At 35.6% G+C, this 12,987-nt stretch overlaps 1 protein-coding gene across 3 annotated transcripts in view; it reads left to right on the top strand.

The window, feature by feature from the left end:
* The window catches only part of LOC124556827 (extended synaptotagmin-2-B), a 193,944-nt gene extending 182,658 nt beyond the window's left edge, over positions 1–11,286 (top strand). For all 3 annotated transcript variants that reach the window (XM_047130842.1, XM_047130840.1, XM_047130841.1), the window contains exons 19-20: positions 2,413–2,553; positions 10,639–11,286. In XM_047130842.1, coding sequence (XP_046986798.1) covers positions 2,413–2,553; positions 10,639–10,725 — 228 coding nt within the window. In that variant the 3' untranslated portion in view covers positions 10,726–11,286. The remainder of the gene's footprint in view (positions 1–2,412; positions 2,554–10,638) is intronic.
* The last annotated feature ends 1,701 nt before the right edge of the window (positions 11,287–12,987 follow it).

The raw sequence follows: 12,987 nt of genomic DNA, 5'->3' as shown, positions 1-12,987 counted from the left end.
GATACTGTGATCTTAGTTTGTGTCCACTAATCAAACGGTACAGTTATTGTGTCATTCAGTCTGTATTTAGCCAGCGTAATTTAAACTTACAAAGTCAATTATCTGTGTAGCCACATGAAAAACTCTGTTAAACCACTTTTAACTATGTGAAGTGATGACCTGTGGTATATTAAGTGTTGAAATTACTAAATATAAGCTGATCATAGTCAGCTTAAAGCAATAAATGCAACAATGGTATTTGACTGTCTTGTGATAATAAATCATTATTTATTTTAAACAGACATGTTAATTAGCTAATGAAGATTTTAGAGGGTGAATTTCTCTGAGACTAAAGAGGCACATTATCAGGTTGATAACATAACACGATCATCCATACTATCATTTTCTTCTTATACTCTTAATTATTTGGAGCTGCATAGTTGCACAGCACTTGCTTGATTCAGAATCATCTAACAGAACTATTTAGTCTATTCTGTTAATTGTAAATATGATTCATATTAAAGCAGCAATATTTTTAGTACGTCTTAAATATTCACTTCAGGTCTTCTATTTATGATGGACACACTTGCACACTATATCATTGATTTTTTGGGTTATATGACCCCATCTTCAGATGGCCATAAGGATTTCTGAGGATGGAAGTACATAATTTCAAAATCAAACACCTAATGCAGATATAAATATCGTGAATGAAGACTGCTGAATGGAACAAACTTACTACAGCTGAATGCCTAAAAGATACTTCTTAGAAGCTCAAGCAGTTACCAGTCACTAAATAATTCTGTATTAATTTTGGAATGGAATGGTTTTGGAATGGAATGGTTTGATTCTCTCCAGTATAATCAAGTATAGTCTCATACCCATTATTAGTAATGCATTAACTATTGCCCACACAGCCATGCCTACTTGGAATCAGTTTTAGAGACAAATTAGTCTTAATGTTGAAGCAGTACTGGTAAAACCATTCATGCTATCATTCACAGGAGCTGTCTTCCTAGGGGCACCTTAACAATTCACTAGATAGAATAGAGTACTACATGCATAAGATTCAAATTATGTTATTGGGAAAGAATTTTGAATTCGCAAAACAGTCCGTGAAGATGTTGGGCATCCCTCTCTTTTTTTTATCTTCATCACTGTTTTATAATGCCTAGGCCAGTCAGTGGCTTAATGTAGTATTTTTGTGCCAAGTTCATTGGATAATCACAGACTTGTCAGAAAAAGCATTCACACAACATTGTAGCTACAAAATACATGACACTAAATACAGGCACATAATAATTTGTATGTTACACTATCATTTTAAACTGTTAAAATATATTTGTATTTAATGAAGTGTTACTAAATTGAAAGTGATATATTCTCTGTGCAAGTATGTATGTGAGCACTACATATGTCTGTGGGTGTAACACTGACAGTCAATATCAAGTACTGTAACTAATTTCCATGAAATGTGATGAAGGCTGTATATTGTTTACACCTGTGTACCTCTTTAGAATTTTTGCTAAGTTGTCGTATATCCATAATTTTCTGTAAACAATGAAATATATAGCAGAAAAAATATGGTAATTTACCATGTAGTGGAAACTAGCCAATAAATTGCAAGATACAGCTTCAGTAAAAATAATTTTCTTGCCTTGTTTAATCTTTAATTGCATCCCAGATTCTTGAAATGGGGCAGTTGATTTTTAAATATGATTCTACATACTTTTTCCTGTTACATCATCCAGTCTCATGGAAAAAAATCGGCTGAGCACTGTCCCCTTGATACCTGCCTCTTTAGTAGAGATTGCTAATGCATGTTTGTGCAGAAGTGTTGGATATCGAGGTAGCAGGTTCAAATCCTGACAATGAAAAAATGCCCTGTATAGCTTGGCCAGCAAAATGAGAAGAAGTGATAGTAAAATTCCTGTTACGTCTCTGCAGTTTCCCATTGAGTGTGAACATGTGACAGTGTTGACAATAATTCATCCATCCATTGGGGACAGTAAACTGGATGGTCTGCTGGGTGCTTGTTGAGATGATTAGGATATGTGGTGGCACCACATTTTACCATCTCCATTTTCGCATCGTCATCATTGGAAGCAACAAACATGACACTACTACATTTCAGTACAGTACAGCACAGCATACTACACTACACAAGACAAGTACTTGGCACGAGCACATGCATGAAATAGTTAAATTTAAGTTACGTTACCCACACGCCGCATAAATTGTATCAACTATCAAGCCTTACACCAAGTATACTTCTCAAGTAATTATATAAACATTATAATTGTAACATATTATTGTGTGTCATTGCATTATTTAGATTACAAACTTTTATAATACTAGTAACAAAAATTTATAGTGTTGCTAATATATGGTAATATTTAATGGTTATTCTACTTTAAAATTTTTGCATTTCAGACGCTGAAGGACAACTGCAACCCTGTTTATGATGAAACATTTGAATACCTTATCTCTCAGGCTGACATGCGAAATAGGCAACTAGAGGTTTCTGTTGTTACTCGAAAAGGATTCTTGCAGCAGAGTCCTACCATGGGCCAGGTAAATACATTCTGCAGTATTTTTACACTTTTCAAAAACACAGTTGTGCTCCTACAGTTGGCAGTATCATTTGTTCCTTGGTAGTAGATTACTTATAAATGTGAAGGGAAGTATATTTGTGATCAGATTCACTTCGTACCAACAGCTGCCAAGAAACAGACGTGAAAAACATTGGATGAATCTATTGTATCTTTTCAGTAGGGGATACACACTTTTCTGTACCATTGCTAGTATGTGTTCTCCAGTGTTGCACCTCATTGATGATATAGCCCACCATGATTTCCTCTCCTGTGCCAACCTCTTCTTCTCGTAGTAGCACTTGTGCCCAACATCCCCAGGTATTAGTAGGATATATTCCAATTTGTTTCCCCCCCCCCCCCCCCCCTATAGTTTTTACCCTCTGCACGTCTTGTATTTGCTTGGCACCGGCAGCACTAATTCGGATTACTTGGCTTGTCGTCGGCCGTTCATGACGTTATCGGGAGATTAAGTTCTCAACCCTCTTCCCCCTACTTCCATGAAATGTGAAAGATATACATATGTAAATAAATACAAAATTTGTTTGTTTCATATGTTTGTTTATTTGCATTGTCTTTGGTACTTAGTATTTCTCTTTCATATAATATGCAGCAAAACAGTCTCCAAGATGTTACACAACTCCACAAGACTTACACATTAAGTTTGTTGTTGTCCTTTTTTGTTTTTGGAACATACAAGGCAGTTTCTCCATTTTTGTTTATTCTTTTCGGAAATAAGTATTAGTTGGTGTTGGTTTATGTGACCGGAAAGTCTGTCAACCAGAACGTGATGAGACATACGTGATGTAGTGGCAACCTCCAAGTTTTGTTCAGAAGCAGGTACATGGTCTTTTATCCACGAAGCAGACACTTTCAATAAAAAATCGTGAAATCAGAGGCTCTTGTGTTCTATATTGAAATATTGACATGTACGGAATGCATTAAATAATGTGCAATGATAAAGGTATATGCAAATTTTTTTTGAGCATTTTATCGTTTTTCTGTATATAGGGTAATAACTCAAATATTGGTCTGCCCGATCCAATCCGTTCATGTATTTGTTGTAGTCTAATACACTTTCAGGTTTTTTTATTGTGTAATTAGTTTTTCTACATTTTCTGTGAGTGCTAGTCAAAGTGGGATTATGTATTATAGAGATCATTCATATCATTTTAATTTTCGAAGCTCTCCATATCTGTGCGAATATGTCACCTTTCCGTTAATGACAAGCTTCAAACACATTGACTCTTGCGCACTTTAATTTTCCTGGAAATCCTCTATTTTGCCATATCGTTCCACAAACTCGAATTTTATTTTCAAGTAACTTCGTGCAAGTTCTGCACTGTAATAATAATTATCCATGTAGAGGTTATGCCACTTTCCATAAGAAGGTGTCAATAGTTCCATCACTGTTTTTGCTAAAGGCTGTCCAGCGCCGGAATATATCTTGAATGAGGAAATGTATCCCTTACTCAAATCACATAGCATCCGAAAGATTGTGCCATATGTCGTAATTTTCAACGGATTGTAAACTTTAAAATTTAACTGTCCATGCCGCGGTATCATTCCTTCATCAGTTGAGATGTTTTGACGTAGATTAAAAGTTTCTTTAAACTTTTTGGAAAATAATCAATTATGAATTGCATTTTGTAAAGCCTGTCGGCATTATCCAGTTTATTGTTGTTGTTGGAAAAATGTGAAAATGATAATATTTGCCTGAATTGGTTGCGGGACATCATTTTGCGAAATATTGGTGTGTGTATCAATGGATTCGTTGACCAATAATCATCGATCCTTGCTTTTTTATAATTCCCATAAGGATAGCAATCTGAAACCATTTTCTAAGTGTGGATCCTGTAACATTGACAAATTTGGCATTATTTTTATCCAGTTTCCTTCTATTGCAATTTGGACTGTAGTACTCATTGGTTTCATTGCTAATATATACAAATAGATCATTCCCAATATATAATTCTACAATATGCTCGACACTGTGTGTCTTTGGGAAATATGTTTGGATCCGGAGATCATTCAAATTTATTATTGGTCTTCGGTCAATCAAAATCTGACCACTGTGCACTGTCTTCTTCATCTGATTCATTCGAATCAGTTGGCAACCGTAGCATTCACCGAATTCTTCTTTTTATATATATAGTGTCTTCTTCTCAATATACCAAGTCATCCAGAATGTCAGACAAAACATCCGCGTATTCATCATAAATAATCATATCGTCTGCTACGATGAAGGGGCACGAGTACTTATATAAACAAAACAACATGTTGACGTGTGTAACTTATTGTTACCTAAACAAAACACCAACAGAATGCAAAAGATACTGAGTGATACTATGCACACGACACCACTGCGGTGTCGCCGGCCGTTGACCGCTATTTCACGCATGACACCACTGTGGTGTCGCCGGACGGCATAGTGTTAATGTCCACATATTTCTTTCCTCAATGATTTTGCAGAGTACCACCTTATTTATTATCAGTCCACCTACAGCCTTCTATAGCATCACATCTCAAATGCTTCAGTTCTCTTCTTTTCCAGATTTCCCTTGGCAGTGAGTCACTTCCATATAACACTGTGCACCAAACATACAGTCTCAGAAATTTCTTCCCAAAGTTGAGACCTGTGTTTGACACTAGTAGACGTCAAGAAATGAACGTCCTCTCTGCCTCAGCTAGTCTGCTTGCTTTGTCTATCGTGTACAATTTTGCTTCCACTGTAGCAGACTCCTTCAGTTTGTCTATTCCGTGGTCCCCAATTTTTATATCAAGTTTATTGCTAATCTCATTTCTGCTACTCCTCCATACACTTATTTTGCTTTGGTCTGCTCTCAGTTCATATTCTGTGCTCATTAGACTCCTCAGTCCATTCAACTGGTCTTGTAATTCTTCATCATTTCCACTGAGGGTAGTAGTGTCATTCTTATCACTGATATGCTTTCACTCTGTATTTTAATTCCAGTCCTGAAACTTACTTTTCTTTCTGTCATCACTCCTTAAATCTACAGATTGAACAGCAGGATAAAAAGCATGTGTCCCTGTCTTACACCTTTTCTGATCCAAGAACTTTGCTCATAGTTTTGCATGCTTACTGCACCCTCTTGGTTGTTGTACATTTTGTATATAATCCAACTTCCCTGTAGATTATAGCAATCTTTCTGAGAATTTCAAACATATTGCACAATTTTACTTTTTTCACTGCTTTTTCTAGATCCACATCTCCTAGGAATATTTCTTGATTTTCCTTAAGTCTTGCCATCATTATCAAGTTTAGTATCAGCATTGCCTATCTTTACCTTTCCTAAAGCTACACTGACCATTGTCTAATATATGCTCAATTTTCTTTTTTATTATTTTGTATACTGTTCTTGCCAGAACTGTTGTGAATGTTCTCATGTATATCTGCCCTTGCTGTTTATGGAATTATTACTTTTTCAACTGTCTGATGGTATGTCCCCAGTCTCATAGATTATACACAGCAGCTTGAATAATAATTTGGTTACTACTTCCCTCCAACAATTTTAAAAATTCCAAAGAAATGTTTCCCATCCCTTCCACATCATTTGATTGCACATTTTCCAAGACTCTGACTCTAATGCTGGATTCCTAATGAATCCCCAAATAACTGCCACCCATTTCTTTTTCTACGTCGTCAGCAGGTAGTTTGTCCCACTCGTAGAGGCCTTCAGCATATTCTTTTTCATCCCTCTGCATTCTCCTTTGTATTTAACAGTGGAATTCTTTTTGGAATCTTATGCTTATTGCTTTTAATTTCACCGAAGATCGTTTTGACTTTTGTATATGCTGAATCTATCTTTTCCAATGACCATTTCTGTGTTGATCTACTCACATTTTTGCTGCACTTACCTATTGATTTCATTCTCAAGTAACTTACATTGTTGCTTTTGTATGTTTTCCTGGACAGTTTTTAATTTCTTTCTTCTATCAAAAATTGAAGTATTTCTTCTGTTATGCAAGATTTCTTCACAATTAACTTCCTTGTACTTACATTTGTCTGTCCAATTTATGTGATTGCCCTTGATAGAGATGTCCACTCCTCTTCAACTGAACTGCCTGCTGCGGCACTCATTATCACAGTATTTACAACCACAGATAACTTCAGACATGCATTTTCAGTCTCAATAATTCAGTGTCTTGCTTCTTTAGACTTTTGTTCTCCATGGTGATTCTCTTCAATTCCAGTCTACTCTTTATCTTTAATAAATTGTGATCTGAATCTATATCTGCTGTTGTGTACACATTACAATCCTGCGTATGATTTTGAAATCTCTGTCTCATTGTGATGTAATCCAGCTGGTATCTTCCCATATCTCCATGCTTTCCCCAAGTATACTTCCTCCTCCTGTAATTCTTGAACAGTATATTGCTATTAACTATCCAAAATTTATTACAGAGCACAGACACTCTCTCACCTGTCTCTTTCTTCTTACCTAGTCTGTATTCTCCTGTAACAAAATAGCAACAGTTGGTATTTTCTGCAACTTAACTAAGGCATTTGATTGCATGAATCACAGGGTTCGCCTAGATAAATTGAAATTTTGTGGTGTGGATGGTATATCCAACAAATGGATAGTGTCAAATGTAACCAAAAGAAGGCAGAAAGTTCTACTTAGTATTTGAAAGTGTGTAGTTCGGGGACACTATTCTGATTTGGGGGAGGGGGGTATAACATATGGACTTCTACAAGGCTCATTCAGAAGAAATGGTAAACAATGTTCTTAAAAGTACGACTGGTTTTTTGCAAATGATCTCACCCCCAGTTATAAAAATACACAACATATTCAGTTCTGCACCTGTAGGGGTACTACACCAGTGATAAGTGTAATGCATAGTGAGTAAATAATAAATGGGATGGAAACTTGAAAATTGTTAGGTTTCCATATTGATGAGAATTTGAACTGGTAAAGGCATGTTTTGATAATCCTGAAACAACTTAGTTCACCCACAGTCGTACTTAAATTCATTGTAAATCTTGGGCTGACATATTTTGCATAGTTTCATTCGATAATGTCAAATAGAATAATGTTCTGGGGTAACTCACCTTTAAGAAGGAAAGTTGGTCTTCATTGCTCAAAAATGTGCTGTAAGAATGGTATGTGGTGCTCACCCACAATCATCTTGTAGACATATTTTTAAGAAGTTGGCCATCCTGACTACTTCTTAACAATATAATTATTCCCTCATGAAGTTTGTTGTAATTAATCATCTGCAGTTCTTAAGGAAGAATGATGTACATAACTACAATACCAGAAGAAAAAACTGACATTCATTACGCACATTAAGACTGTCTTTACCACAAAAAGTGGTACACAGTGCTGCAACCAAGAGTTTTGATCGCCAACCAGTGATGTAAAGTATCAGACAGACAGCAAAGCAATATTTGAAAATAAACTGAAAAAGTTTCTCCTTGACAACTCCATCTGTTCTGTAGAAGAATTTGTATTATTTTAATGTGTAAAAGGTGGTATGGATATAAAATGACTCATTCCACATCATATGATTTATCTTCAAAATGATACATGAAACTAACTTAACACAGTCTTCTCTTCTTTCATATAAATTTGATGAAGATTTATAAGCTGTCTGCTCTTCCAGTTTTAGCTGCACCCAAACATGTCCATATGGTACTTCTTTCTTTAAAAAAACTAACATCACCTACCAGAAGGTGTATGACCATTGTTTTCAACAATGAAAATGAAGTTGTTCATATTTAGTGCTTTGAACAGGCGTAAAACAATAACTGGGAAATGAAATGCAAGTCTTTTGGACCAACTGGAGGTAAACAAGAAAGTGAGAAAAGGCCTAGATGAAAACAAGAAAGTGAGGAAAGGCCTAGAATGAAAAACAATGCAGCTGCCAAGAATGGTACTTTGATGATGGAGGAATTGAAGGATTTGAAGCATAAATTATACTCTGTTCACAAGATTTAACTTCATAACTTTCACATATTCCCACATGTATAGAAAGTTGTGACTTGAAAATATTTTGAATTCAGTGAAATGTTATGGGAGTGATAGACACACATTTTTTCAGACCTTTTAAAATTACATTTCAGAGATGGATTCAACTTGCTGAAAGACTATGGACAAATTGTATTGACTTTAAAATAAAACCTCTCACTAGTAGCATGAAAATTTTCTCTTTATGTTGACGGTCTTTCAGGAAACTTGGAGGAAATACCATCACAGAAATTCTGGTATTTAATTACAGTTATTCTTGCAGGTTAAGAGAACTAGTTTTGAAAGATCATGTTAATATATAAAAACAAACAAATGGTGCATTAGGCAATGTATAAAACCCACAAACTCCATACAATATAATCAAATGACAGAGTATTGTGACTATTCAAACATATATGTGTGTAATAATGTTGAAAGCTGAATGGTTGAAGTGCAGACTGTGGCAATTATCTCATGGAAAAAATGGCCACTGTGCCAAACTTCCTGAAATAAAACACAGTATTAGTGTCTAGTAAAGGATAAGAGCTCCCATTTGAAAGGTGAGCCCGGTCCTCTCCCCTCCCTCCCTTCCTCCCCTTTCCCTCTCATTTTAGCTGCTCGTAAGGTGACTGTTATGCACGTTTTAAAATTTAGGACTTCTTCAGTCATTTTCACATATCAAAAGATCTCCAAAATGCAGTTCATCTCCCAGCACCTTTCATCTGTCCTTAAACTGAGAAATTCAGTGGTGTGCTATGGATTTCTTTAGTGCACTCACACCATAATCTTGCTGATAGCTTATCTAAAGCTGAATTTTCTGGTTTTTTTCCCCATAACTTTAATGTTAACATGTTTTGCATCTGAGAGTACAAGCCAGTATATTGTGTCTCTAACTCAGAGTAATTAATATAATAGAGGGAAACATTCCACGTGGGAAAAATATATCTAAAAACAAAGATGATGTGACTTACCAAACAAAAGCGCTGGCAGGTCGATAGACACACAAACAAACACAAACATACACACAAAATTCAAGCTTTCGCAACAAACTGTTGCCTCATCAGGAAAGAGGGAAGGTGAGGGAAAGACGAAAGGATGTGGGTTTTAAGGGAGAGGGTAAGGAGTCATTCCAATCCCGGGAGCGGAAAGACTTACCTTAGGGGGAAAAAGGACAGGTATACACTCGCGCGCGCACACACACACACACACACACACACACACACACACACACACACACACACACACACATATCCATCCACACATATACAGACACAAGCAGACATATTTAAAGACAAAGAGTTTGGGCAGAGATCTGTAATTAAAATGATATTGCATCCTAAACCCAATGCAGACTTACCAGTAAGAAAACACTTCATTCTGAAACTGCTTGTGTTTATTTTGATTGCTATCTACTACATTATAATTGCAAGAACTTATTAGTGCCAGGCATATTGGACCACACTGTGTAAAGAATTACAGGAAAGGTTAAGATTTGAGGTTGGCTGTCATCCCACAGTTTATTTCTCAATAGCTATGTGCTGACACTCAAACAGTATAGATATTTCAGTGTGAGTCATCTCCAGTAACATATCATTGGTGTTATTTACATTTTGTAGGTTTCTTTCCAGATATCTGAATATCTTTGTGACAATAATAGGAATAAGACCTTCAGAAAATTCACAGAGCTTTTAAAAATTTTGTGAAGACATTGGCTATTTACCAGGCCACAAGAGCTGTAAAAAGCACTGTTACTGTTTACCTCTAGTGGCCATCATAATTTAGCAACAGTTGTGTTACAAGCTAGACAGGCAACATGCTACTCATATCAGAGTTAATTTCCAGATACATCTTGAAAGTATCATTTATTTCAATTGCAGGAATTATTTAAAATTTGTGTACAATATTATCTAAGCAGTTTTTGAAAAGGAGAAGCACTGTATGTTCACATTTTGTATTCTTCAGTACACAGTCCATATTATTAGTATGCGCAATGTTCGTGTTTCTGTCACCTTTCTTCCCCCCCCCCCCTCCCCCCCCTTTTTTTTTTTTTTTTTTAAAGAGATATTAAGATGTTAAACAAAAATGAACTGTTACAGGTTGTGCTGGATCTGAAGAATATGGATCTAAATGAGGCAAAGACAATGTGGCTTGACTTGTGTCCAGAAACTTCCAGGGAAGCATAAATTCCCTTTTCATCTATGGCCTTTCACTTAAACACTTAATATCGCAGAGATAACCACTGTCAGATTCTAGGAAAATTATGTCAATGAAGGTTTAATCTGCCATAAGCCAAGAAAAAGTGAAAGAAAATGGATCTGTAATTTTCACATGGAGTCTTTAAAGCTTTTTTCAAGTGATGCTGTGCAAACACAAACTTGCAGAAGCAGCATTTTATGTGTAATTATAGGTATTTCTTCAAACAAAAAAATATTTGTGCATTTCTTTTTTACTTATCAAGTACTTAGTAATAGACAAAGCTTTTATAAAAAAAATACAGTGTGTATTGTGCAATAATATAAAAGTTAAATAGTATAGGAAATGAAGGGATGCTCTTTGTGTTTCTATGTGTGTAATTTATTGTGTTGTAATCAAAATGACAAAAGCATGACTTATATGAAATGTATGAGCACAGCAAGGATTAATTCAAAGTAATTGGCACTCTGTTATGAAATGTGATTGTTAAGAAGTTATTGCTGTTATGTTTTGTGTTATCCTAATATTTAAATATATTTATTCGTACAGTACTGCATTGACCTTTTATTTTTTAGCCATATAATTTCCTGTATGAATGTACTATGGAACTTCATTTTTCACATTAATACTGTGAAATGAATGTTTTTCCATCCACCTTCCCCCCATCATATCACTTTTAATCAAGAAATACATGACAAAATGATAGCGGCACTGTTATTGTTTTCTACAGGAATATTGGCGTACTGCACCAGGTAATGTTGTCCAGTTGCAAGAAATTCATAGCAGCAATTGTAGCAGTCGCTTTGATTATGGAAAGGATAACCAGCACAGTAACCAACAATGTAATTTTGAGAACTAATAAGGGCAACGAAATTATAGCTCTTGCTCTTGCAAAGAAAAATACCGGAACAAGTACTGAAGCATCTGCTTTTGAGTTCAATGTCCTCAAAAGGAATATTCACTGTGGTTCTTTTGAGATCCCATAGAGCCATGAAAAAAATTCCAGTTGTATAAAGATGTGTGTCAGACCTTTCAGTCAGTTCTTACAGTTCTTACAGTTAGAAAAACTTCCAAGAATAGGCATAGACACAATGATGAAATAGCACAGAATTAACTACATTTCTACACTACTGCTTAATATTTCAGTTCACGAGATCACATACTGTATTCGTGGCATAAGTGTCAAGTTTGGTAGAAAAAGGCTTTAGTGATGACTATATCTGAGTAATTGTTGCTGGTTAATTGGAGAACAATAAAATAAAATAAGTAATTAAAATGCAAGGGCATGCACAGGCTCTGAGCTATGAGAGAGCGAGGTTAACTCATGTTATTTTCTCAGTGAATGATGAAATAGTTTATTAATTTCACAAAAATGACTCTTGGGTACACTTGCTACTAGTAAATATCCATTGCATGTTATGGTTTTCTTCAAACTGATACTTAATTCATACATCTTTGCTTGTTAGGGTTTTCATGACTTCTGTTTGCTTCAGAAATTTTTGAAATCAATACATAATTATTTGTAATCATAAGAAGTCATTTTATTGACATGGTGAACCATGTAGTCATGCATAGGCACCCGTAAAGTGCAGTACGATAGATGCTCTCGTTTAGCTCATGGTTGTCCATACCTGTAATAGTACTTCTCTAGTGATTTTCGTAAATGTCCAGTGTGCAGTTATTCTAGATATTAGTATCTGTGCAGGAAGTTTTTATGTTAAGTGTAGGCTAGATAGTGCAAGTATTTATTTGTAATATACAAGCTGTATGGGGGGGGGGGGGCAGAATACTTTCGTAACCATTTCTCTATACATTGGTCACAAAATTATGACTAGTTTCTTAGGAGTGTGTTGGTACTACTTTGGCATGTCACAGATTTGCGATTTGTCATGGCATCGATTCTATAAGTCCATGGCATGTTAATATAAGTAGATGACATAAATATCCAAGCAATTTCTGTCGATTATTAGGATATTGGGCAGATACACTGAAGGATTTATGTGAAACTTTTGGACAGACAATATGGCATTATCTTGTTTAAATCGGAAGCTGTTTTCCATAAAGATGTTTTAAGTGAGATGAGGTTTCCCTCCCTTTTAGTATTTTAATTGGTACCCGTGCTGCATTTTCTTCTTTCCCACTTGTTACTCAGTCACAGACATTCTATGTGCAGGCCACTACCACTGGCTGTTTCAGCAGCCCACACTAGAATTGCCTCCAGCTCTAGTAAATTGTGCACACAGTGTTGAGGA

Source organism: Schistocerca americana, chromosome X, assembly GCF_021461395.2.
Source record: "Schistocerca americana isolate TAMUIC-IGC-003095 chromosome X, iqSchAmer2.1, whole genome shotgun sequence".
NCBI classification, from domain to species: Eukaryota; Metazoa; Arthropoda; class Insecta; order Orthoptera; family Acrididae; genus Schistocerca; species Schistocerca americana.
Note: the sequence above shows the minus strand (reverse complement) of the source record. Positions and strands in the feature narration are given on the sequence as shown.